Raw genomic sequence first — 24,993 nt, forward strand, 5'->3', positions numbered from 1 at the left:
GTGGCCGTACCTCAACGGCGGGTGTCCGGTCGCCGTCCCGGTCTGGCATCTTTTCAGACCAGGCCAGGAAGGAATCAAGTACGTCTCTCGCCAAAGCGTTTGGGGGGGCGTCCTTTCAAAGGCGCTCGCTCACGGGAAGGAAGCGCGCGGGAGGCAAACGTCTCCCGCGACTCGCTCGGCCGCCGCCCTCCGAGTGTCCGTTTCAGCACGGATTTTCAAAGTTTGCGCTTCTTTACGCTCGATCCCCGGGAGCGGGAAGGCGGCGAGTCGAGCGACGCCCGCAGGCATCTCCGAGGAACCGTCCGACGCGACGAGAAAATCTGCCCGCCGACCGCCTACGGCGCGAAGAAAACTCAACGCGCAGCACGAATCGAGGCGAACGCTTCCCCGTCGCGTCGTCCTCGGGCGTCTTTCGGCCAGCGGGCGAAAAAGGCCACCGGCCTCGAAGGCTCGCGCGTCCTTATAGGGACTATATCGGGACGAGTGATTTTTGAGTTGACTTTGTAGCTCCGTTACGGGACGGGGGCGTTTGGAACTACGTGCAAGTCAGAGGCGGAGCTTCTCCCATAGGGAACCGAGAGCCCGCCCGCTCAAAACCGCGATTCCACGTCCGCGGCACGTGAGGGTAGCGAAGGCCTGCGCTTAATTAGCCGTCGTTCAAGCACCCCGAGCCTCGCGACATTTCAAAGGAGTCCCCCGCCCTCCCCCCGCTTTTCGGAGCCCTCTAATAGGGAGCCGACGGCGGAGATTAGCGAGTCAACCAGCAATCATGCCGTCAATTGCTGTTTATTATTCATAGAGCCATGGTAACGAGAAAAGCGGCGCTCCTGTCCCTGGAAGCTCGTCGGGGCCGCCGCGCTTAGTCATATTCCTTCCCGGAGGAGGAGCGGGAAGGCCCAAACGCCGCTTCAAACGGACCTTCCGCGTCTATCCGCCACTACGTCGGGTCGAAAGGAAGCGTGGCCGGATCGGCGGCGGCCCGCGTTTTTTTGCCGCCAAAATCGATCCCGAGGCCGCCCGACGATGGTTGGCTTGGCCCGGAGCGGTCGTCCTCGCGGTCGTCCTCGCGGTCGTCCTCGCGGCGAAATTCGATTGGCAGCAAGTCCCGCGGAAAATACACGACGAGAAATGCTATGGATGAAATACCAGCTGTGTCTGGGTTTTTCGCCCGGAAGTGCTTGAATCGCGCCCTGTTTTTCAATACTATGGAAAAAAAACATCAAATTCACCCGTTTTGAATCCATGACGATTAAAAGGAAATGACTTGGGAAGGAAGCCGCTGGAGAGAAATTGCAGTGAGTCTTTACTGCTACCCGGTGGTCATTTATAGGTATGAACCAATACGGATGTTGGGGTTCACCCTAGACGGCCCAAATCATTGTAGAGAATAGTTAGGGGGAGCCGTATGTTGAAGGGGGGTTCTTAAAGTGCTCGTGGCGTTTGTTTAACGGTTCAAAAGGTCTTTGGAAGTGCCTCCTCCGCGACGTATACGGATAGGTTTCGCCGCAGGGCCGCACTGCATCTACCGAGTCCGTCCGCCGCCGGAATCAGAGAAGTCGCTGCAAATCCCCAGAGAGAAAAGTCGAAAATCGCCGGACAGAAAAGTCCAACGTCTCGGCGCTACCGTGGGACGATAGGACAAGACGAACGACGTTGCGAACCGTCGTATTCGGAACCGTATGTCTCGTATTTTCCCAGGCGACACGGCGGCGCCGCCGTTCGTGCCGGAACGCGCGCGCAAAACGGTCGTTCATAGATCGGGCTCACGCAAAACGCGGTCAGTCGGCAAAGACATTTATTAAGGACTTGAAACAAAGCTGACGCGGGGAGAGCGGGCAGGGGGCGGGGCGGGGCGAGGGCGCGTCAGGACGGGTCGGAAACCAAAGCCGCCGCGTCGGCCAGGTCGGCGGCGGCGGCCCTCAGCCGCACGGATCTGTCGGCCGCGCGCAGCATGGATTTGAGACTGGCCCAAAACACTTGCTGCTTGCGCTCGTCCCCGGGCCACTCCAGGTACGTCTGCCGGCCCAGCAAACTCCGCAGGCGCAGGTACTTTTTGGGGAGGGAGTCGGCGGGGATGGGCTCCAGGAGGACGAACACCAAGGAATCCAGCCGGACGTCGATGGCCCTGTGCTGGGCGAAGAAGAGCTCGTAGTTGCACCACTCGCTGCGGATGAAATGCCTGGAGAGGACGAAGACGGTTTTGTAGCTGGACTCCACGCAGTTGACGATGTTGTCCACGATCCAGTCGCCGGGCACGAAGTCCCGCTCGTGGACGCACAGGGACAGGCCGGCGCCCTCCAAGGCGGGCACCAGCCGGCCGCTCACAAAGTCGGCGTCGCCGTGACTGTAGGAGATGAAGGCGTGGTAGGAAAAGGTCGCCTTCCCCAGCAGGCGCGAGCGCTTGCGGCCCCTCCTCTTCACCCTGATCCACACCCACAACATCTTGGCGTACCACGCGCCGTCCGCCTTGTGGAACAGGAGGGCCGAGGCGCCTCCCAGCGACAGCAAGACGGAGAAGGCCACGGCGGCCTGGAGCCCCGGCCGGCAGGAGACGGCGCCGGTTTTGTACTCGGACAGAGGGAGGCCCGCCAGCTCGGCCGGGGTGCCGCACAGGTAATCCAAAGGCCAGTCCGAGAGCAGGGACCTGTCGAAATCCGCGAGGAACCAGCGCAGGTCGCAGGAGCACACGAAAGGGTTGTTCCCGGCCTTGAGGGAGCGCAGCGCGGGGAGGCCGGCCAGCGCTCGGCGGGAGAGGGTCGTTATGGCGTTGCGGTCCACGTGGAGGGCCATCAGGTTGGGGGCGTCCAGCTGCTCCGGGAGCACTTGGATGCCGTTGGAACTGAGCTGGAGGTGCGTGAGCTCGGGGAAGCGGGAGAGGTCCTCCCGGGCGATGGCCGTTATTCCCGTTTTGGCCAGGTAGATGCGCCGAAAATGGGGCGACAGCATCGCAAACACGCCGTTGCCCAGATTGTTATTGCCCAGGTTGATCTCGGTCAGGCCGGCGGGCCAGTCGCATTTCTCGTCCAGGTAGATGGAGTTGAAGCTCAGATCCAAGGACTCCAGCCGCGCCATTCGCCGCGTCTGCCTGGAGATGAAGGCCAGGCTGGCGAAGCGGTTCTTGCTCAGCAGCAGGCGCTTGAGGCTGGGGAAGACCGACGTGTAGGAACAGGAGGGCCACCAGAAGCCCAGATCCGACAGGAGGTTGTCCGACAGGTCGAGGGTCTCCAGCGTGGGCAGCGTGGTCAGGATTTTGCAGGGTAAAATGTTCATCCCGCTCCCGGAGAACTTGACGTACCTCAGATTTAGGGCGTCCTCGAAGCTCATGTTGAAGACGGGATACCTGTACTGGTAATGCGTGACCGTGTCAAAAGTGACGGCGCGGAGGCCGATGCTGCGATTGGCCGGGTGAACGTGGAACTGGAAGCCGTCGGGCGTGTCCTCGTTGTACGTGATGTTGACAAAGGAGAAGTCTTGAAAAGACGACAGCAGGAGGGTCATCAGAAAGCTCTCCAGGAAGGAGCTGTTGATCCAAGTGCTTTCCACCGTGACGTTGCGCACGTACGGCATGGCCCGCAGGCTCTTGAAGGGGTCGCCGCCGAGGGGGCAGTCGTCGGAAAACATGCCGACGAACCTCAGGGCGCCGGTCCGGCTGGCGTTGACGTCGGCGACCACGCGGTCGAACACGTCGAAGCGGCCGCAGAAGTTGACGCGAAGGGACAGTTTCTGCAGGGACAGCGTCGCCAGCGCCCCCGGCTCGTACGTCTGCCAGGGCGCTCCGGCGCCCAGGAGCAAATGGCGCAAGGGGATGCCCTCCAGGGCTCCGAAGTCGTCCCGCCGCACCCGCCGCGCCGCTCCGCTCCCCAGCGCCAGCGCCCGCAGACGCCTCAGCTTCCGGAAGCCCCCGGGCAGCCCGTAGCTCCGGTACGGGTTGTCCGTCAGATCCAGGGACCGCAGCCGGGGCGGCCAAACGTCGGGGATGACGCTCAGCCCGTTGGAGGACAGATCCAGGATCCGCAGCGCCGGCATGCGCCCGAAGGCGCCGGCCGAGACGTCCCTGAGGCCGCAGGCGCTCGCCCTGAGGAAACACAGCAGGGGGAGCGGGGGCACCGAGCGCGCGCTCATGCTGGGGATGGCGTTGCCGGAGATGTCCAGGTATTCCGTCAGGTTGGAGAGGCGCGGCGGGAAGGACGTCAGATTGCTGCGGGAGAGGTCCGCCACCCTCCTCCTGGAGGTCACGCACGTTTTCAACGCGTCCGCGTCCGGCCCCGCCGCCGGGCGCTCGGCCGCCAGCGGGAAGACCAGCGAGCACAGCGCCAGCGCCGCCGCCGCCGCCGCGCCGCGCGCCCCCTTTGTTTGCGCCATTTCTTCAAGAGAGGCAGAAGAAGAACCCGCCGGAGCCCCTAACCCCTGGGACAACGTACTGCTGCTCCGGGAGCGCTCCGGAGCCAATGGAAAGTTTTCGTCCCCGCTTGGGCACTTCCTTCTTCTTTGACGGCGACTCTTAATTTCTGCTTTTTGCTTTCGTTCTGAACGCTTCCCATCGGGGGTGTTTGGAAAAGAAAAAAAACAGAAAAACCAAAAAACCGTTGGAACCCGGCCTACCGCCGATGACGCTTTCCAGTGTGTTAACGGAGAGAAATGTTGGCGCGGGTGAAAAAAATCGAATCCAGACTTACAGCGAGAAATAAAACAAGAGCGATCGTGTCAAACGTTAAAACGTAACGAACGGCGAATCAAACGTCATTGACTATTTCTCGGATTTTAACACGGCCGTAGACCGGGGGTCGATGGGCTCGGATGCTCGGCGCTCGTTCAGAAACAGCGAATTTCTAGTATTGTATATAAAAGTGATTGTTTTGAACACATTTGGGGCTTTAAAACAGGTTTTGATTTTTGGTTTTGTTCTATAGTATCGCATTGTAACATCATCCAAAAAATAAAGCCGGCTACTTCACGGATTTCACTTTGTTATTTTTGGAAGGTAACCCCCGCGATAAACGAGGGATGAAAATGAATTGACTTATGGCTGGTTTGACCTTTGCTCTTTTTTCACCTGCTCATTTTGCACATTTTCTGTCATGTACATAAAGGGAAGCGGTGTGAAAGGAGAAGTCACATTGCGCCACAAGTGTCAAATGTGGAAAACAAAAAGCGACCTGTTCTATAGAGAAGTGAAATCAAACGTGTTTATTAGACGACGGGCTCATTTACGGGATTTGCAGTTGACTCAATCGAGCAAGACCGTCCGCGCGCGCGTTCGCACGTTTAGCATCCAATGATTGCGCTGAAGCCGGTATAGCAGCGGCGCTATGCAAAAAATGAGCATTATTTGTTTTGGCCGGCTGTGCAAAAAAAAAATGAGCATTATTTGTTTTGGCGTTCATTCAAGGGGGTTACGGTGCTGTATGACGGCGAGCCCATCTATGCCCTATGAGAAAAGCGTCTTCTAGTTTTCCGCGGCCGTTCAACGAAAACGGCAGTTCCGGTTTTGTTTCGGTACGACTTAGTGCCGGCCGGCCCGGCGCGAGTCAAATGTCCGCCAGAGGGCGCTGCGTCTTCGTCTTTGGGCGAACGAAGCGGAGATTGCCGAAGAATTCCGAACGGCGAGCGGCACCGTCCGGAACATCCGGCAGCTTAAACATAAACAGCAATGGCGGAAGCAGCTGCATCGTCCGCATCGGCCCCGGCGATAACAGGAGGTTGGACCAAGCACGTAAGCTGCAGGTAGGCTCGGCGTTCGAGCGTCGAAGAGGGGGGCCGCCGCGCCGCTTTCGGCCTCGCGGCTTGCGTTGTCAGCGGCGCTCGAACGGCGCCATCGCCTCGGCTCGGTTTTAGCGCCAGCTGACGGACGGACGGACGGACGAACGGCCGCCGGCCGTCGGGCTTTCCTTTCGTTTGTCTCGTCCCCCTGGCGAGCGCGTCGTTTTAAAGACGCGGCCGTGGCGACACAAAGCCCCGAGCCGCGGCGGCGTCACGGTTAACGGCCGTCGGAGAGAGAGAGGCGTTGACCTTGTTTCGATTTGACCCAATAGGAAACCGGACGGGCGAAAGTCCCGCTTTCGGCATCGCAAAACAAAAAGCCATCGGGGGCCAGCCTGTCGCCTTGACAGTTGCAATGTTTCTGGTGGCAATGACACTTGACGACCGAGCTTTCTATCGCGACGACGACAGATGAACTATTAATGGCACTTTGTACTTGCAGGTATTTTTTGCACGGTCTATGCAAAGAAGGTGACGGCTGTCGATATTCTCACGATCTGACCAACAGCAAGCCGGCCGGCGCCATGCTTTGCAAGTTCTACCAGAAAGGAAACTGTGCGTTCGGAGAGCGCTGCAGGTGAGTGCCCCCCGCCCACCGCCCACGTATATAATCCATGTCCTGTCCTCACAATAACCGGCAGGGGCGAGTCGGGGTCGGCGAGGAGTTGCGGCCCCGCCGCCGCCGCCAAAGATATGCCGCTTGACGCCGGCGACACGTGGGAATCCTCACTCACTGGCTGGCTGGCTCGCACCTGTCTTCCCGCTTGGAAGAACGCGCTTTGAAATAGGACTCGGGGAGTTGCCGGCGCCTCTTACGGTTTCCTTCGGAAAGGGTGCGCGAAGGCTGCCGCTTTTGGCGGACTCTTTGGAAGGCGAGTGAGTGCGAGGCCTGCGGTGAAAGCCGGGGCGCGAAACGCGTCCTCTTTCTCCGGGCTGAAATCCCGCTTGAAAGCGCGCCTCTTTGGAGGCCGCGACGGTGGAAAAGGCTCCGGATCTCTCTTGAGCCAGGGCGGAGAATTTTCCTAGCTATCTTTGCTGCTCGGCGACCTGCGTCGACTTCAAACGGGGGCGTTGGGGGGGGGGGGCGTGGGGGGGCTTTTGATAGGCAGATTAGGCCGGCGCTCCGTGGTCGGCCTTGAGTCAGACGGCGTCTGCTCGCTGTCTGGCTTCGCCATAGTTAAGAGCCCCCCCCCCCCCCTCAAAAAGCAAAAGAAGAAAGCGCTGATCCGGATGATGATGCATTTGAGTCCCCCGTGCTGTGTTGACAAGTCCCATTCCTCCGTCCTTGTGACTGGAGGATTCCCTGAAGAAAAGGCGTGGGGGGGGGGGTCTCCGGTCTCCCGGCTCCATTCCCTATTGTGACAGACTCCATGACCCCCCTCCGCATCCTGCATAGCAATTGCATAACGCTGCGCGTTTGCGCTGTTGCCGGGTTCCCCGGCTTGACTCGTGTGCGGCGAGCGCCCTCCTCCTCCCCCCTCCTCCCCCTCCTCCCCCTCCTCCCCCTCATTTATGCCGCCCCCTCCCTCCCTGCCCCCAGCGCGTCCTCATCTAACACCGGAGCCGCTTTCTGGGAACGGGCTGAGCGCGGCGGCCGTCGCGTAAATAACAAAAAAAAGAGCCATCGAAAAAGACCATTTGGATAGATTTTTTTTTTTTTTGTCATCGTTTCCAAGGAAACGGATCGGGACTCAACGTCAGATGACTCGGGCGCCAAAAAACGTGACGTCACTAGTATAAATGGTTGTGTTTATCTCTCTAATGCGATGGGTGTGCTCGTCCACGGCCATGTGCTTTTACTCAAAAAAAGAAAAGAAATAAAAAAGCTGGCGTTACGTCAGATTGGGAAGTGAAAATATTTGACCTGCCCCGGCGTGTCCCTCGGTAGTAAGCCGTTGGCCTCAACAGACGCGCAAAGACATTTCAACGTTGATGGTACACTAGCCAGTGTCCTATTCTTCTTAAATGCGCTCGGCCGCGGCGTTGACGTTTTCCCTGTTAAACTGCACGTTTTTGTGGATCTTTAGCGAGAAGGTGCTTATTTCGTTTCGAAAAGCCGGGTTAGCCGCCGGGAGTTAGGTTGCCATCCGTGAGCGCGGGCGGCCCCTGATCCCTCCTACCCATCCCCCAGTTTTCAAAATCCTTTTGTTCAGCGCTCCACGCAAAACCCGTTTGCCGCTCAGGATGACTCGGATTTTTGACGCGACGTTTCACGTCCGTGTCGAAAAGTTTGCGTTCTCTCGGCCTTTCTTATCCGCAAGGACGGCGTGCCGCGAGAGGGTCCCGGACCGCAAACTACTTTCATCCCCGTCAATATTTCAGTGGTGTTTTGACACAAATACGGGCGGGCGAGTCCAAAGACGGATTGGTGCAATGACAAGCTTTCTTTCTAAAGTCCGTCTGTTAAGCAGGCTTAGCGCAGCAATGTTAAAAGCCCCCCCGCACCCCCCCCAGCGAGGACCGCCAGTCACTCTGCGATGCCGCTTTTTGTCGTCGACTAGGTTCGAACATCACCACCCTTCGCAGGACGAGCAGCCGCCGGCCGAGCCGTCGCCTTCCACCTCCCGAGGCGGGCGGGCCGACCCGGAGCTCGGCGGGCGGGCCGACCCGGAGCTCGGCGGGCGGGCCGACCCGGAGCCCGGCGGGCCGACGGCCGGCCCGGGGGCGCAGGACTGGGTCAACGCCGCCGAGTTTGTGCCGGGCCAGCCGTACTGCGGACGCGGTGAGTGCCTCGGTCCCCGGCCGTTATCCGGCTACGAACCTTTCCGAGAGCGATGTGAAAAGCAAAGACGGCGCCCCAAGCGTTGGGCGACGACCTCCCTTTGGACGGGGGCGGCTACGGGATATTGTACGGTTGCGTTTCGGGTGGCCGGGCGCGCTCGTGCGAATGATCCCGGCGCAAGCCGCGGGAGAGCTTTTCGGCGGCCATGGAGAGGTCCCTGCCGCCTGAAGCGAACTTAAGCGTCGGCCCCGGCGCTCACAAAGATCCCTTTCTCCCCGAGGCTCAATATCGCCTTTGCGCGCGCGGTAGCGGCCCGTCCCCGCTTTGCCCGCAACGCGAAAGGAATCTGAAACGTGTTCCCTTTGGGGCGCGGCCAGCCGAGTCGGCCGACGCGCCGGGCTCCGTCGCCCTCATCGAGGAGTTTGACGGCGAGGCGGCGCGCGACGACAAAGAGCCGAGGAAGCAGCTGTGCCCGTACGCCGCCGTGGGCGAGTGCCGCTACGGTCTCAACTGCGTCTACCTCCACGGGGACGTGTGCGACATGTGCGGGCTGCAGGTGCTCCACCCCGCCGACGACGCCCAGCGCTCGGACCACACCAAGGTAGCGTTGCCGTCCGGGGCCCGACGAGCCCCATCCCCTCCCCTTTTTTTGGCGGGCCGATCTTGGACGGCCCGTAGTAACGTTACGCGCGCCGGCCCACGTTTGATTCCGACCGGGATCCGCTACAATCGCAAAGAAAAGAAAAGAGCGGCGACCGTGACTCGCGACCGGTCATATTTGGACCCGTTTAGGTGTGCCCGCGAGCCCCATTGCTGTATGGGCTGCCGTTAGCCCTTGGTATAGACTTTGATGACCGTTTTTAGAACCCGTTTTCCAATATTCAGCTATTTGTCCAGAAAGTGATGGGCGCCGGCAGGTATTTGATTCACGGCGTAGTCTCAAAATGACCAAAACACATGGGGCATATAATCAGCGTTAAAGAGGCGGAGCGTCGACTCGACTCTCTGCAAGCGAGCAATCGACGGGCGGTCCGCGGGCCTTCCCGAATCCGCGCTCGCCGCCGCGGAAAGCTCGGGCCGCCGTCGGCTCTTTAAGGGATGGGAAAAGAAGGAACGGGACGACGGAAGCCGCGGCGCCCGAGCGTCTGGAAAAAGACGCTCGGACGGCGTCGCTTCTAACGGCTATGCGGCCGCTCTCTTTTCGCCGCCGGGACCCCAAGGCGTGCATCGAGGCTCACGAGAAAGACATGGAGATCTCCTTCGCCGTCCAGCGCAGCAAGGACATGATGTGCGGCGTATGCATGGAGGTGGTGTTCGAGAAAAGCAACCCGAGCGAGCGGCGCTTCGGCATCCTCTCCAACTGCAGCCATTGCTACTGTCTCAAGTGCATCCGTAGGTGGCGAAGCGCCCGCCAGTTTGAGAGCAGAATCATCAAGTGAGTCATGCCGCCGCGCAAAAAGGACCGGCTGTCCCGCCCTGGCTTTTTGTTCCGGCCTCCGACACGCGCGCCCATATTTGAGCGTACCGGGGATCTACCATCTCCTTGACCGCGCGGCGCTTTTGCACAAACGTCGCCCGTAACGCCCCCCCCCCGCAGATCCTGCCCGGAATGCCGGATCACATCCAACTTTGTCATCCCGAGCGAGTTTTGGGTGGAGGATAAGGACGAAAAGCAGAAACTCATCCAGACGTACAAGCAAGGCATGGGGTAGGTGGAGCGCGACGGGCCCCGGCCGGAACGGGGGCGACGGGTAGGCGCGGCCGCGTATCCGACCCGCGTTGGCCAAACGGACCGGGGGGCTCGGCGGATTCTTCGGTTTTAAAAGCGCTCCCTTCGGCGGTCCAAAACGTAGACTATTTGAAAAGCGTAATTCTTCATTCTGTCCCGCAGGGGTAAACCGTGTCGATACTTCGACGAGGGCCGCGGAACTTGTCCTTTCGGCTCCAACTGCTTCTACAAGCACGCTTTTCCTGACGGGCGTCTGGAGGAGGCTCAGCCTCCGCGGCGGCAGGCCGGGTCCAACGGCAGGAACCGGGTACGACCTCGCGTCGTACCGAGCCAAAAAGGAGGGAGAATATTGGGGACGGTCCCGGTCCGGCGCGGGCGACGGCTTCTCGGCACCGACCGCGATCCGGGACCCTTGCGTGGGGCTCGCTCGCCCCCGTCCGAAATTTGCCTCGGTTTTTTCCATTCCCGCGGGGGCGGAAGGATACGTCGCAAAGCTTCGGGAGCTTGGCCCCGCGTCGGGGCTAACGTTTTGTTTTGTCCGGGCAGAACTCACGAAACGCGCGCCTCTGGGACATCCTGGACGAGCGAGAAAGCAGCGACTCGTTCGACAACGACGACGAGGAGATGGTCACGTTCGAGCTGAGCGAGATGCTGCTCATGCTGCTCGCCGCCGGCGCGGACGACGAAGCGACCGACTCCGAGGACGAGTGGGACTTGTTTCACGAGGAATTGGATGATTTTTACGAAATTTACCTATAGCTACCCCTCCCGCCGCCCCGCCCTCCCCCACATACCGGCATATCGCCCGATCCCTAACACGCGCGCATTCAAACCTAGGGCGGACTGTCGTGCTAGTGATGGACGCTAGCTCCGCCCCCTCCCCTAAACCCGTATTGTGGCAGTGCCTTGAAGCGGGCCATTCATAATTGAACTTAAAACAGGAAAAAGTGCATTCGTGCTAAGAAAAACATCAACGTTCTCTAGTTCCCTGCGACCTGGCCCCCATTGTCCAGGCACAAACCAACAAACGAAAACCTTCTTTTCCGACGGCGACGGACATGTGAGATTTGAGCCTTTTCCGAGGCCTTCCCATCTCGACTCAAGCTGTTTAGAAGTTGATCTGTTGCGCTAATTATTCCTTCCACGCGTATTTACTGTCCCGCCACGACCTTTGAACTTGTTCCGACAGCGATCAAAAGATGCGTCGATCGCTACGCTTAAATGGCGGTTTGTTAAACCGCCTCCTGATCCACTCGCACCTTAAGTCACTGAGCAGCTCACAAGCGATAGCGAATTCCCCCCCCCCGCCCTTTCATTTCATGAAGTGCAATATTCTACTATCTACTGACTTTAAATGTTGTTTAAATGAAAAAAAAACGATGGGGGAGGCAGACATTTGTTGATCCGAGCGAAAAAAAAAAAAAGTGCAACGGGGGTGGGAACGGGGGTGGCATTTGGGCTTCACCGAGCGTTTTTTTGTCCCACGCGTGTGAAATGTTTCCCCCCGGTAGCTGCTTTCAACCCGTTGGAATGCATATGTTTATACTGAAATGTGTGTTTTCTATGTTCCACATTCATCCGTCTTAACTTGAAATTAAAAGTTTATTATCAATACGTGCTGCCGAGTCTCACTTGTTTTTTTTACTGGGAATACAATACGATACAATACGGTTTAGGAACACCCTCTTTTACGAACATTTCGACTTACGATCGCGGTCGGCGGAGTTTTTTGGCCCCCGCTTACGCACAGACCATTCGCTTTGCGAGCAATGTGACATGCCGGCCATTGGATTTGTTCAGATATTTTCGCCTTGCCACGTCATCAAAATCAGTAGTTAAAGCTTGTCGCGGCAACGAGGAACGATATCGCTCTTACAACGTCGCAGTCACTGTCTCAGTCGCGGTCTCACTCACGGAGATGCTATTGGCCGGCGTCACGTCAATCACAGAAATGCCGACGCGCTATTGGCCGAACGCCTTTATCTAGCTTGATGGCACAGCTGGTCGGGACGGAAGGAAGGAGAGGGAATGAGTGAAAAACGGAAGGAATGTTGTGAAGACTTTGCAAACTTTATCTGTTAGACACGGCTTCTAAAATTGTAAGTGGCGGTAAAGGAAGAAGTAAGAGGATGATGACAATAGAAACCAAGCAGGAGATAATAATTTAAAAAAAATACGAAGGAGGCGCACGCATGGCTCGCGAGTATGGCCGTAACCGCTCGGCAATCTTAGGGCAAGGCTTTCCTTGCCGGGGGACGGACCTCGATCGACAACAAAATGGAGAGGCTTCTTCTATTACGGATTAAAGGGAAGGAAATCGCCGGTGATATGTTCCAGTTTTGAGAAAAGTTCCGTTTAAGAAAATACATCAATAAATTCTGCGGGTTCCCCTCCGCCTCCACCCAGCTCAAGTCACGTCGCCCCAAAGGTAAATGTCATTTTTCCTTTGTATATTTGTTATTTAACTGTACGGTAGGTTATGTTACTCATTTTTAATATGTGTATAAAGTCGCGATGTTTTTACCTAAGGTTTTTGCACGCGTTGCACGCATTCACGAATTAAGGTGGGTTTGGATTGCCCGTCATACGAGCAGTTCGAGTTACGAGCGTAGCCGCTGAACGGATTAGGTTCGTAACACGGGGGATGGCCTCCAACGGGAAAGTCGGATGAGAAACATGACTATGCCTCGGCTACGGTGGCCCGGAAGTGCAAATGAAAAAAACATACCGAAGCAAATCATTTTAACAAACACGTTAGCGAAAGAAGAAAAACGTGTTTCAAAAGACGAAAGGGGAAACAAATCAAATGTCGGAACGTACGCAACATTTTCACAAATGCGCGCCACATTTCAAAAAGCAGTATTTTTCGAACAAAGCGGAAATGTGGGGGCGGGAGGGCATGGTGGACCTACGACTGATTGGAGGAGGAGGGGGGGGGGGGGGGGGGCAACTTGATTGGACTTAACTGACGTTTGTCTTTGAGCGGATAGTGTGACGTGGTCAGTTTCTTTTGAAAAACGAGCATCAACGGCGATTCAAAAGTACGACGCTGTTTTTGGGTCACCAAAGGAAAAAAAAGTCGAAGTTTGATTGGGTCACCAAGATGAGCCATTGCGCCCGTCGATGCGCCTTGTGTTGCTATGTCGTTGTCGGTGTCGTAAGACACGCGCCTTTTGAAATTCCATGCCCGGTGCTTCCAAGAATGATCCAAAGCACTAAATTAGGATTTCACGTTGGCAACTCATGACCTGAAATGCGCAAACGGTGACATCTAGTGACCCAAATAAGTCACTGTTTCAAACCAAATCCGCCGCCATCTGAAGTACAGTACTGTACGTCATCCACTTTGACTTTTTTATGATTAGAACTTGGCGTACGCTTCGTGACAACCGCGGATTTAAAAGACGGTCGTTTCCACGAATACTGTCGGTTTTCAGAAATCAAATGACTATGTGACGCGGATCAACCTGCTCAAAGGCAAACGTCATTTAAGTCCAAACAAGTTGCTCCCCCCTCGTCCAATCTGTCATTTCCTGCCGCCCCCGCCGTTTCCGGTTTGCCCTGAAAATAATACTGCTTAATACTACATACAGTCAAGTCGAAGGGCTGAAAAACGTACAGCCGGAATTGAATTTCGGTATTTTTACCAGCGTCCGGCATTGGATGAAACGTAGGCTATATGATACGCAACGAAAGAGTCGTTGTTGAAGGTACCTAAAAGGTATATAACACGCAAGGAGAAAACCGTCGACGAATTTATTGACCGCGTTTTGATTATTTTTTGCATGTTCTATGTGGCCCCCCACTCGCTCCGGCGATGAAAAACGCACAGGATGGACAAGTCCGTTCCGGGTCCCGAAATCCACGCCGTCGTTTCCGAGCGGCGCTTTTTTTTTGGTTTTGTTTTTTTTTTGTTTGAAATCCTCGGGAAAGCGCGGAGATCCGACGAGGGGCGGGCGGCTCCCCCGATCGCTCCGGACGGGCTCGCATCATGACGCCGGCGGAGCCGGGCCCCCCGCCGGCGCCCCGCTTCCCGTCGTGGGGGCTCCTGTACAAGGGCCTGTGCTTCGCGCTCCTCGCCGCGCAGGGCGGCGCGCTGGACGCCTACCTGCTCCTCCCCGGCGACCTGTACTGGCTGTCGTGGGTGGCCACCGACCTGGTGGTGGCCTCGGGCTGGGGGCTGTTCTTCGCGCGGAACGCGCGCGACAAGCGGGAGCGGGCCTGCGGCTTCCGCCGCCGCCCGGGCGAGTTCGCCTACGCCTACTTGGCCTGGCTGGTCCACGTCATGGCGTGCGCGTCCAAGGCGGCCGTGGTCCTGGGGAGCGGCGCGGTGGAGCGGGCGCCGCTGGGCGCGGCCGGCTTCCGGGCGGCGGCCCTGCTCTCGGCGCCGCTGCTCTTCTGCCTGATCCACGCCGTGGCCGAGGATCCCGACGGGGCCGGCCGCCAGCGCTCGCTGGGCTGCCTGGCCTCCACCTGCCTGGACCTGGTGGACAGCTTCTCCCTGATGGAGGCGCTGCTCGGCCGGGAGCTGCCCGCGCCGCACCTGCGCTACGCCGTGGCCTCGGCGCACTTGGCGGCCCAGGCCGCCCCCGTGTGGTGGCTCTACGAGCTGGCCGCGCCCGAGCCGCGCCGCGGCCGGCTGCGGGCGGCGGCTCGCTTCTTGGCGGCCCTGCCGGTCGACGCGCCGCTGCTGGCGGTCCGCTGCTGCCAGGTCTTCGTGTACGGGGCGCCGGTCTCGGCCTTCGCCTTCAAGAACGCCTTCTTCCTGGCCGCGCAGGTGCTGGAGCTGGCCGAGCGCTGCGCGGCCGAGCGAGGCGGCGGCGGCGGCGTCGGCGTCCGCTGGGGGCGGGCCCGCTTCTCGCGCGGCGTGTCGGAGAACGACATGTGCCCGCACGGCTATGTCAACACGCTGGCGGTCGCCCAGTCCTAGTGGGCCGGATTCGCCTCCGCGCCCGATGCTCGCTTTTGTGCTTCGGGGTCCGGAGAGGCCGCTTCGATCCCGTTTTCCAATCGTCGGAAATGTCCGGTCCTGATGATTTGGCAATGAATCCGAACGCCGCGTTTCGGGGCCGCATAGAACATGCTTTCTTTTTTTTTCAGCTTGACTTCTTTCAAGTGTACGATCGTCAACGTTGAAAAGAAGATGCCAATGTAATTGGTAAACAAATGAACCGACACCATAAAACCAAATGCCAGCAAATAATTCGGAATTTGTAGATACTGTGATATTTTTGCGACATTCAAGACGGTGAAACCCACGCATGTGCTTTATTAGCAAACATGGCCTTTACAGCGGTGCTTTATTAAGTTTTAGAGCTCCGATATTGTGAATTTCCTCAAGTATTTCCGGAGACTTTTCATCTATTTGGGGTGTCACTGGTACCATTTTCCATTTTTCTTTCACGTGACTAGAGCGTCCCCCGTTTGGGTGCGATGCGTTCAAACGCATCGGGGAAAAACGCTACTGCGCTGGATGTATTGTGAATTCTGCTACCGCGCTTGAACGCAGCATGCCTTTATGAGTTCTAAAGTGCAATTTATTTGAAGACGCCCCCCTCCCTTTCCCTCCCCTTCCTCCCCCCCAATCGTGCACATTTGATGTCTTCTATTGTTGTCCGCAAGTCTGTGCTCGTACTGACGCGCGATATTGTCGAGTGCCGTCGCATATGAAGATTCGGCTACCGAAAATGTACATATTCAAACCTGCTCCTAGTATTCAATATTCATGATCAAAAACTGACTATAAAAAACAAAAGTCATGTTACATATCAGGATACATGCGCCGCACATTTCCAAAACAATATAGTTGAATTGTCCCGTAACGATTGATGACACAAATTGCTTAAATCTAGTTGTTACTTTCCCGTTTTAAGGTAAGCGAGGGTTTTTTTTTCTTCTGTGCATTATGTCCCTATTGTATGAGACGGCTCGTTATTTCTTGGCCAAAATTCATTGCGCTGTAGATTGTGTGCATACTAAGTATTGAGCCATACTTTGACCTGTGACTAATTTGCTCAGTATCGAAAAATCAAGCGAGCCAACTGAAATGAACTGGATAAAAACGGCAATAAAATGTAATGGAATGAAAAAAGCATATTTCGACTCAAACGAGAGAAAATCTGCTGTTGGCCGGCTGTACGTTGGCGCATTCGCAAGCTCTCAGTAAACGTGCATAGCAATGTACCCAAGCGATGAGGTTCGGTCAAAAGCGCGGCACGAAATAACGCGGCGCGGGCTCCTTCTTTTGCCTTGGATTCACGTGGAACGGAACGGTACTGGAGCGGCTTCCCGCTTTTTGCAAATCGTATCGCAGCAGCGATGTATTTTGGCATGGCAAAAAAAAAAAAAAAAGTTGTACATCGGTACTCAACGCGCGAAGCGGGCGCAATTCCATCCAAAGCGCCAAAGGACGGCAAACCCGGAACGCGGACTGAACGACGTCGGAAGCGAGGCTATCTTTCCTTCGACAAGTCTGCGGGGAACTTGATGTTTACAGATACTAGTACTACCTACGTGCTGTATATACTGCATTTGTACCGCGATATTCCAATCTACTGGATGTACCGTAGATGTTGAGACAAGAGTATGGTGTGGTCAAGCGCAAATAAAAGTTTTATTGGAGAAGGGCCACTGGCGTCTTTGAACATTACAGCCGAACGTGTCGAAAGTAGCAAACACCAAATACTGAAAATCGCTTGATAAAACTTCTCCGCTGCAGTTCATTCTAAACACCGCCAGCGATTGAGACAAGTACGCGGCCTAGATGTATATAGCAAGAACATCGGAATTGCCCGTGTACAAAGCAGATAAAAAAGAAAGAAAGATAGGGAGGTCAAGAGCCCTGGAATTGCTCCAAAATAAGACGACTTCCTGCGCGTTCCGCGAGTGCCCAACGGACCGAGCTCGTATACGTCCGGGGTTTGCACAGAGCACCTGGCTCGGAGCTATCCGCGGTTTGCCGGAATGAGCCATCGGGGGAGGGAAACGGAACCGGCGGGGGGGGCGAGGAAAGCGTGTCGGCAGCGAGTTAGAAAGCGGTCGGAGCAAAACTGGGGAATCCCAGGCAGGAGAAGGCTCAGAGTTTGTCTACAGGTCAAACTCAGGACCGCTTTGCAAACTCGCCAGAAGGTTAAAAGGGCGAGACGCCGGGCCGGGGCAGTTTGCAGCAGCGCTTCTTCTCGCGGCCCGTTTTTTACAGATCAAACTCGGAGCTATCCAGAGTTTGCAGGTAGAGCTCCTCCTGCAGTTTTGCCAGAGCCAGCAGTGGATCCTCTTTGTCGGGGATTCCGAGCGGGGAAGGCATTTTGGAGATGTAGCCTTGATCCGAGGCGCCGTCGGCGCCCTCGGCGCCGTCGGAGCCCTCGGCGCCGTCGGAGCCCTCGGCGCCGTCGGAGCCCTCGGCGCCGGGCTCGCCCTCGCGGATCTCCGCCGGCCGGCCCGTTCGGTCTCGAGGGAGCCTTCGCCCGCTGGGATGGGGTCGCCCGGGTGAGTCGGGGGCGGCGGGGCCGCTCGGCCGCCCCCCCCCCCCCGAAACGGGACTCGCGCCCCGCCCTCCAGAAGGCGGACGGCGCGCGGCGGGTAAAACGGGCTCGGCTACCAAAGCGGAGGGCGGACGGCGCCGGTCGACGAGCGGAACGCCGCCTCCGTCCCTCGCGTCCGCCTCGCAGCTGTAGACGGGAAGCACTCCGGGGACGCACCCCAGAAGCGGCGGGCCCCGCCGCCGGTCCGGGAGACGCGCGGGCCCGACCCGGAGGTCCTCCTCGCCGGGCGCGCACTCCCTCTCGAACCAGCGGGGATTTTCCACCTGGTAGGCCCGGAAGGTTTCGATGGCGTCCTTCAGGGCTCGGCCCGAGGGGCAGTCGAAGTAGCGGTCCCCGCCGACGCCCTCGACGCGGTTGACCCGACCCGGTTGGTACTTCTCGATACCCAGGAGTCCCAAGTAGAGGTCCTCAAAGTGCCTCATGAGCGCGTACTTGACGGCCGCGTCGAAAAGGGACGGCACGTCCCGCTGGCCGCTGACGTCGCTGAAGTACGCCACCACGTACTTGCCGCGCCGACGCGCTCGGTGCATGTCGGGCAGGAAGAGGTTGAGGAAAGGGGTGAGCATGTCGTCGGTGGGCGACAGGAGGTCCTCCTTCAGGACCACGCGGCGGTGGCCGCACATGGCCCGCCACTTGGCCTGAACCCCCGGCGAGCACAGCACCAAGACCTTGTCGGCGGGGCCGCGCAGCCGTCGCCGCTGGCGCTCCAGCCAGCGGACGCGGCCCACCACGCCCACCGAGGTGGCGTCCAGCAGGTCTATCAGCACCTCGGCGCCGCATTTGGCCCGCAGGAAAGCGCAGAGCTTCAACACGATGTCCCTGTAGAGGCGGTGGTCTTGGGAGTAAATCACCAGAACCTTGGGGATCTGCCCGATTGGCCGGCGGACCGCCGCCTTCTCGCCTCCGACGCCGGGCGCGCCGTCGGCGGCTTTGCCTGAAGGCGCGAGAAGCGCGCGTGACTTGGGCCGGGCGCCGAGGGGGAAAGCCGATTCGGGGACTGACCTGGCTTCCCGCACAGGACGGACATAAAGACGGCGACGATCCCGAGGCAAAGGAGCGCCGCGCACGCCGCGACCGCCGCGTGAGGACGGGCGTCCGGAGGGGGGGCGGCTGTTAAGAATCAGACCACGCTTTTATTCTACCTGCGGCGTCGGCGGGATAAGGCCCGGGGCGTTTACGCTTCCGACAAAGGCGGCTTTGAGCCTGGGAGAAAGCGCGCTCCGGACACTTCCACCTATTCCAACTCCGAGCCGGATCCCTTTGGAAAGCGTTACGGCGACGGCGAAATCCAGAGTTTGACGGCGGAAGTTAGCAACGTGAGCCGATAACCCCCAAACGCAAGGCGTGATTCCGCGCATGGAAAAGTTTGGAAAGAAACGACATGTCGCGGCCCGCTTGAGACCTTCCCAGAAATGGGCGTGAGGTTTCCTTTTTGAGGACAGGGAATTTGAATTCACGACCGAAAATCCAAAAGGCCCGCGGAAAGGTCATAAGGTTTGCTGTCCGTACAAGTTTCGGTTTGGTCTTGGGCGTTCGACCGGAGACGCGCAAAATACGGGAAAAGAAAGTCTGGCCAACCTGAGCAGACGTGCAGTGTTTTCTGATGACGGATGCAGTCCTCGCCGCATTTTTCAAACATGGGTTTCACCTGGGGCAAGAAACAGGAAGTTGTTGACTCATTTCCATCGGGACGACTTTGACGTCATACTTACCGAGACGTCGAAGCGGCAGCAGGTTCTGGGCCAGTTCCCCAGGCCGAAGGTCACGTTCAAACGTGTGTGGTTCCCCTGGAGAAAAGGTTGCGGCGTCTCACTCGACAGGCGGATGGATAGAGCCAAACGAGACGGGTGGGCCGAAAAGCCCGCCCGCCCGCCCGCCCGCGCCTTGCCCGCCCGCGCCTTGCCCGCGCCTTGCCCGCCATCGCTAGCGGCGGACATCCGTTCGAGAAAATAGGCCGCGCGAGCTTCCTGTTTGAAATCGCTAGGCGGAAACTTTTCTGGCTCGGCCTCGAGCTTACCTTGCGCGCGCGCTTCACTTGTTGGACCGAGGCGCAGTTCACAACGACCACGTAGTCTTGGCAAAGCGGGTCGGGACTGAAGCCGACCATCAGCGCCTCTCTCGGTTCCGCCGTTTGGGCTAAGCCGATGTCAGAGCGCCAAAGGCTTCCTGCAAAGCAGGAAATGGAACGCGGCGCGTTAGCCGCGGCTGCGCCCGCCGTTTGCCGGGAAGGCGGCGACTCACCTCTCTCGGCGCAAAACTGGGTCGCCGCCATCTCCGGGTCTTGACAACCTGAGCCGAAAGCAATTTAGCCTCGTTCGAAAAGGCGGCGGACACGAGAAGGGTCGGGACTCACTCGGAACAGCGATCCGCTGGCCGACGTCGTAGTCGCTGTGGCCCGCTTCGGGTTTGGGGATGTTGAAGACGGAAACCCGATACGAGCGCCCCGGCTCCAACACCAGCACGTTTGCCGAGAACGACCACTGACAAAGACGTCAAAGTGTTAGCGAAAGACGTACGCGCGGCGCCAGCGCTTTTTCTCGAATGGGAAACGCTGTCTCAGCGGAGTGGCCTCAAATCAGGGCAAAGCCTTTTTGCTTCATTTTCCTATTCATTTTCTCTTATTTTGAAAAGCAAAACGCACCGCCCCTGTCACCCATGATAGCCACTTTGCCGACACGGGCGGAAAGCCGGTTAAAATCTCGCGCGCGCGAGCCGAAATGAGTGAAATGACGCGGTCGAGACGCGTCGCGGGATACGTAGTCCTTACAGACCATGTATCTGACCAGGTAAGGCAAGCAATTTATTTTTAAAAAAAAAACAAACCAACCCACCATTTCGTCATGCGGATTCCTCATGGGCAGCTTGTCTCCAAAGGAATATCGGACACACAGGTGCTGATTGGTGGCCAACACCAGGACATGAAGCTCAGTGGCTTTCAAGAAACTGATGCTGCCTGCAGTTGACATTTTCGGAACATTACATTCAGCTCGCGTTGTTAGAGCAGTACCATTTTTTTTCGAGAGGCAAAAGCGCCCCCTTAAGACTTTTATTATTATTCTTTTGCGGATCGCTCGTGTGCGTCGGAGCAAACGAAGGCATCCGTCTCGACTCACCGTCATCCTTTATGGTCCAGTTAGCAAGCAGGACGGGCTGAAGACGTCCCGCTTCGTCCCGGACTGTTGTCACGTTCACACGTAGGGCCTGCGGACCACTTGGAGTGTATTCCCTCACTTTCAGCCAGCCGCTGTCCAGGCAGTTACCTGCTATGCGCAAACGCAATTTTTTTTCATGATGGGATTGCATTCCTTTTTTTTTTTTCCCTTAAAAGGAGGACACTTACTCAAAGTGACTGTGCACCGCAGCCCCTAAGTAAAACAAAAACCAACAACAAAAAATAGTTAGATACAGAAATTCTTGGATTTAAGTGTACTGCATTCGTCTGAAAAACGCTTTAAATTGCTTAAGCAATCGCGATGCTAACAAAATCAAGAAATAAAATGAGAAAATATATAGTTCAAGCTCTACTACGCGGTTTTAGGTCACCGCGGTTACTTTTGGGAACGTAACCCGCGCGATAAACGGGAAAAGTGCACCTTTCAAATAATCGAAACATACTTCATTTTTTGTTGTTCGGTGAGAAATACATGCTGTCTCAATGCGGTACACCAACGTGTTCACAAAAAAGCGCTATCCGAAACGCGAGCTTTTGTTTGTTTTTCATACTTTGACGCCACTGCCAAACATCTTCCGAACGCCAACGTTGTACATACAAAACGAGTGGCGGTATGGAAGAAGGAGGAAATACAAAGTAGCCATCTCCACACAACGTGCGTCGATCGATGCGAAAGAAGCAAAAAGTCTTACCGGCTGCGAGCACGTCAACGGAGCGGACGTCAGACATCTCAACGCGGACGCTTGCGAAACGCACATAAACGTCAAAACGCCCGCACAAAGCTTCATCTTTTTCAACATGATATCCAGTGTCACTTCAGGAAAGATCCAAAAGGCGAACAAAGAGGAAACGTTGCATCGGCGTCCGGAGGGCGAAAGCACCTGTTGATTAATGAAAATACTTCCGGCTTGGTCAAATCGACCCGGCTTGTTGTTGATTATGCTGCCTTCGCGTAACCTAGGAATGCACATACACCGTTAATCGTTAACAGGAGACATTTCTGGATAAGCGTCGACCGTTGACGAAAACGCAACCGGTGGTTGTTTAAATGTATTACAAGGGTGAAATAGGAATTGATCGTTCGATCCTACCCGTTTGTCTCGATCCATCTCAAAATGTCAAAACAAGCCAAATTCGATCCGAGCGGTAGGCGATCGCTTCCTGATGGGGACCCAAGGTGCGTTGGGCTAAATTATACAGCAGAGGACGCCCCAACATAACGCTCAATCATATCTGCGGTTTTCTGGAGCGGTCTTTCCCATCTCAAGTATTAACAATCAAACCTGCTCCCATCCGCCAAAGCTGAGCCCGAAAACCCTCGAACCAATAGAAATGTTCAATCGACAAGGCAAGTGTGTTCTTTTGCTCAAAAGGAAAACAAAGCAGGAACATGCGTCTTTCGGTGGGCGCGCCATCGCTATTTAAGGGATCCCCAAGGTGAAAAGGGCCGCGGGAGGCATAGGAGAAGTCTTTTCCGATTCTTTGAGTCGGCTGAACAAACGAGCTATGGCCTGCCCCCGGTTTGCTTCCGTTGAGCCAATAGCCTGAGATGGCAGTGCGGCGCAAGCGACATTTTGCTTACATGAAAGGGAGGGAGGGATTGGCTTGAGGAGACTATGGCATTCAAGTCATGCGTACGCATAGGACGGTGGCTGTCCAACCTTTTACACCAAGTACCACCACCCTGACAAGTATTAAGATGCAAAACCGAGATAACAACATTGGGCCCGAAATAAATCAATACGCCTTTTATTCTCAACGAGCGCCATTCTTCATATTGTAAGACGCTAACATGGAGTTAGAACATTCATTCTGAGGTTCGACGTGCGTTCTTGAACGATGGAATGAAAATGTATAGCACGCCGACAACGACCAAAGACATGTGCAAATGTATTGCGCTTCAAAGTTAAATACGACTGGACCGTACTTGATAAAAAACAAACAAACAAAAAAACTAGTTCATGTGACAAGGGGAGGAAACCGCACGTTGCTATGCTAGAGGACATCTTTCCTCTTTGCGTAACTCGTACGGCATTGTCCAAACCGGCAAAGACAAAGCCAACAGGTTCAAAGCATCGAAGGTTGGTTCCAGCGTGCCTACTGGCTGAGAGGCGCGGCCCGAGTGCCCGCCCCTAGTCCTTTCTTTTTAGCTAATTCAAAAAAAACTCAAAGTCATGCAAAGGAATGGAAATGGCGTTTGGCAAGTATCAAGACGGGACTGGACGGGCACAACGCAAGGCAATCGGAACAAAGTGCAAAAAAAGTCCAACGAGTTAACTCCGTTTCGTCGGCCGCTTCCTCCGGGCACGAACCAATCGAATTGCAGGAAAACGGCACGTGGATCTTTCTGCCGCTTGTTTCAAAATACAACGGAAAAAATCGTCCGATTATTTAAGAGGGAGGGAGGGAGCCGTGGATCCTGCGCAACGACTTTCTGACTTTCTGACTGCGTGGCAGCCCGGAGACGCTTGGGCAGGCAGGGGAGGCATGAGAGCAAATGGAGATGAGAAAGGAGCCACGCGATGGCCCGCAGCTGCAAAACGGCGGCGTTTCTTTGGATACCCATCCGCACTTTTTCCCAAAGTAGGCCCAGCTTCTTTTCCAATCCGTACCACAAAAGAGCAACTCGTGCGAACGCGCTAGCTCCCGATTCCTTTGCATTGTATGCGTGCAAGCTTTAGAATGACATAGCAAGCCGCACTCAGTCGCCCCCCCGTCAGGTTCATTTGTCGGACATTTGTAAGAAAGCGTACACAAAAAAAGGAGAGACGAGGCAATCTTCCCAACTCATGCACGAGGGGAGCGGAGAGGAACCGGCCAAGGACAATTCTACTGCGCTCTGCCAATCTCTCCGACTCCCCTTACTTTTATTTGATACACAGATCCCTAATTACATGAAGGTCCCGGCCCTCAGGGGGCAGGAAAAAAAAACGCCGGGACCTTGTGTACGTGTGAGCATGTGGGTGAGAAACTAATGCACGTATGAAAAAATACGTAGCGAAACATTCCGATGATGCATAGCGAAAACATGGATGAGAGTCGCAGCTGCAGGAACGCTCCGACCGGCAGGCTTGAGTGGTCTTCCTTCCGCTTGAGACGAAACAATGACAAGGCGGTTCTTTTCCCACAAACGGCGCACTCTCCCAGCATACTATCAACAGTGGTATATTTCATAGATTCATCATTGATGTTATACTGATAATTGTAATAGCTACTATCCAAAGCACAAATCATTCACACAGCAAAGCGTTTCTTCATTGCGAGCATTAATATTTTGTAGCAAATGTATAATCACTATATCTACAACTATTCTAGCAATAATTATTCCAACACCCCCCCCATTCGCATTCAGTCGGTGCACCTTTTTCTTGCACTTTTTTTTTTGTACAATGTTCTGCATATTTACGTTGTTGGTCAGCATATTTTCAAACGTTCAATGCTACTGAGTCATCTGTCGCTAGGCAGAAATCATCGGACGCTGTCGATACGTATTGTCTCCCTCTAGCGGACAATCTACTCGTTGCACGCAAACAAAAAGGTACAGCACACCTCGTTCGTTCAATTTTATTGGGAAATGATTTACATTTTTACATTCGATTTGAGATGATAACATATAGTATTAGAATGGCGATCTGAAATAGGTCATCTTAAGAACCGAACGATATCAATGTCATTTTCACACAAAAGTGCACATTTGCTCATATAGGGATAAAAGAGCGCATACGTATATAAAAACATATATACGTCCGTCCGTCGATCGAAGCCGTTGGCGTTTTGATTTTCGCACCCGACGGCCCTGGACAGACTTCGGTACCAGTCGTTGAAATCGTCCCGGTCGCTTGAGGTCGCTTGACGTGCGCCCAAGTTCGGCTCCGGGGAGGCTCAGCTGGAAGGACAAAAACCAAAAGTGTTGATTTCACTGGCGCGCGCAGCGTAAGCGGCGAGAAGCGAGAAGCGAGAAGCGAGAAGCGAGAAGCGAGGGACCGATGCTTTTGGAAAGTTGGCTCAGTCCGACCTCGGCTACGAGCCTGCACTAACCCGAGCCGACCGGCAGGGGGCAGCCCATAAC

The 24,993-nt window shown here is 56.1% G+C and overlaps 5 protein-coding genes across 20 annotated transcripts in view; 2 read left to right on the forward strand and 3 right to left on the reverse strand.

Annotated features, from left to right (window-relative positions):
* Nucleotides 1–1,778: 1,778 nt before the first annotated feature.
* LOC148405216 (toll-like receptor 2 type-2) lies at nucleotides 1,779–6,851 on the reverse strand. Its single transcript, XM_088406108.1, has one exon. The coding sequence runs from the start codon at nucleotides 4,360–4,362 to the stop codon at nucleotides 1,864–1,866; it is 2,499 nt and encodes an 832-aa protein (XP_088262234.1). The 5' UTR covers nucleotides 4,363–6,851; the 3' UTR covers nucleotides 1,779–1,863.
* On the forward strand, nucleotides 5,558–11,825 carry mkrn1 (makorin, ring finger protein, 1). 2 transcript variants are annotated; one of them, XM_088406109.1, is made up of 8 exons: nucleotides 5,558–5,724; nucleotides 6,203–6,337; nucleotides 8,262–8,482; nucleotides 8,860–9,083; nucleotides 9,703–9,917; nucleotides 10,080–10,190; nucleotides 10,374–10,518; nucleotides 10,758–11,825. In XM_088406109.1, exons 1-8 carry the CDS (start codon nucleotides 5,651–5,653, stop codon nucleotides 10,968–10,970), a joined length of 1,338 nt encoding a protein of 445 aa, XP_088262235.1. In that variant the 5' UTR covers nucleotides 5,558–5,650; the 3' UTR covers nucleotides 10,971–11,825. The 2 variants fall into 2 exon arrangements, with proteins under 2 accessions (XP_088262235.1, XP_088262236.1); XM_088406110.1 differs by lacking the exon at nucleotides 5,558–5,724 and adding an exon at nucleotides 5,830–6,202 and having other exon boundaries at nucleotides 6,269–6,337.
* Nucleotides 11,826–13,775: 1,950 nt separating this feature from the next.
* Nucleotides 13,776–16,839, forward strand: tmem121b (transmembrane protein 121B). The gene has a single exon (XM_088406667.1). The coding sequence runs from the start codon at nucleotides 14,203–14,205 to the stop codon at nucleotides 15,139–15,141; it is 939 nt and encodes a 312-aa protein (XP_088262793.1). The 5' UTR covers nucleotides 13,776–14,202; the 3' UTR covers nucleotides 15,142–16,839.
* On the reverse strand, nucleotides 13,954–22,945 carry il17ra1a (interleukin 17 receptor A1a). Of its 3 annotated transcripts, XM_088406666.1 has the most exons (12): nucleotides 22,016–22,945; nucleotides 21,617–21,881; nucleotides 21,093–21,117; nucleotides 20,866–21,015; nucleotides 20,584–20,705; nucleotides 20,106–20,232; nucleotides 19,994–20,041; nucleotides 19,770–19,918; nucleotides 19,465–19,539; nucleotides 19,331–19,400; nucleotides 18,755–18,862; nucleotides 13,954–18,686 (listed from the first exon to the last, which is right to left on the reverse strand). In XM_088406666.1, exons 2-12 carry the CDS (start codon nucleotides 21,722–21,724, stop codon nucleotides 17,404–17,406), a joined length of 2,265 nt encoding a protein of 754 aa, XP_088262792.1. In that variant the 5' UTR covers nucleotides 21,725–21,881; nucleotides 22,016–22,945; the 3' UTR covers nucleotides 13,954–17,403. The 3 variants fall into 3 exon arrangements, with proteins under 3 accessions (XP_088262792.1, XP_088262791.1, XP_088262789.1); XM_088406665.1 differs by having other exon boundaries at nucleotides 20,866–21,012; nucleotides 21,617–22,945; XM_088406663.1 differs by having other exon boundaries at nucleotides 21,617–22,945.
* A 1,529-nt stretch (nucleotides 22,946–24,474) lies between these two features.
* The window catches only part of arhgef39 (Rho guanine nucleotide exchange factor 39), an 85,742-nt gene continuing 85,223 nt past the window's right edge, over nucleotides 24,475–24,993 (reverse strand). For all 13 annotated transcript variants that reach the window (XR_015864163.1, XR_015864166.1, XR_015864162.1 and 10 more), the window contains one exon: nucleotides 24,475–24,810. Coding sequence is in view for 4 of the 13 variants with exons in the window: in XM_088406211.1 (XP_088262337.1) it covers nucleotides 24,623–24,810 (188 nt within the window). In the remaining 9 variants the exon portion in view is untranslated. The remainder of the gene's footprint in view (nucleotides 24,811–24,993) is intronic.

Source organism: Hippichthys cyanospilos, chromosome 22 (assembly GCF_059441005.1).
Source record: "Hippichthys cyanospilos isolate Australia breed blue-spotted pipefish chromosome 22, RoL_Hcya_1.0, whole genome shotgun sequence".
NCBI lineage: Eukaryota > Metazoa > Chordata > Actinopteri > Syngnathiformes > Syngnathidae > Hippichthys > Hippichthys cyanospilos.

Coding starts and splice junctions, on each gene's coding strand:
- LOC148405216 (XM_088406108.1), bottom strand. CDS start 4,362: ATGGCGCAAACAAAGGGGGCGCGCGGCGCGGCGGCGGCGGCGGCGCTG.
- mkrn1 (XM_088406109.1), top strand. CDS start 5,651: ATGGCGGAAGCAGCTGCATCGTCCGCATCGGCCCCGGCGATAACAGGA. Junction 9,084..9,702: donor AGCGCTCGGACCACACCAAG/GTAGCGTTGCCG, acceptor CGGGACCCCAAG/GCGTGCATCGAGGCTCACGA. Junction 10,519..10,757: donor GGTCCAACGGCAGGAACCGG/GTACGACCTCGC, acceptor TTGTCCGGGCAG/AACTCACGAAACGCGCGCCT.
- tmem121b (XM_088406667.1), top strand. CDS start 14,203: ATGACGCCGGCGGAGCCGGGCCCCCCGCCGGCGCCCCGCTTCCCGTCG.
- il17ra1a (XM_088406663.1), bottom strand. CDS start 21,895: ATGTGCATTCCTAGGTTACGCGAAGGCAGCATAATCAACAACAAGCCG. Junction 21,118..21,616: donor CGTTGACGTGCTCGCAGCCG/GTAAGACTTTTT, acceptor TGTTTTACTTAG/GGGCTGCGGTGCACAGTCAC. Junction 21,016..21,092: donor GCGGTGCACAGTCACTTTGA/GTAAGTGTCCTC, acceptor GTTTGCGCATAG/CAGGTAACTGCCTGGACAGC.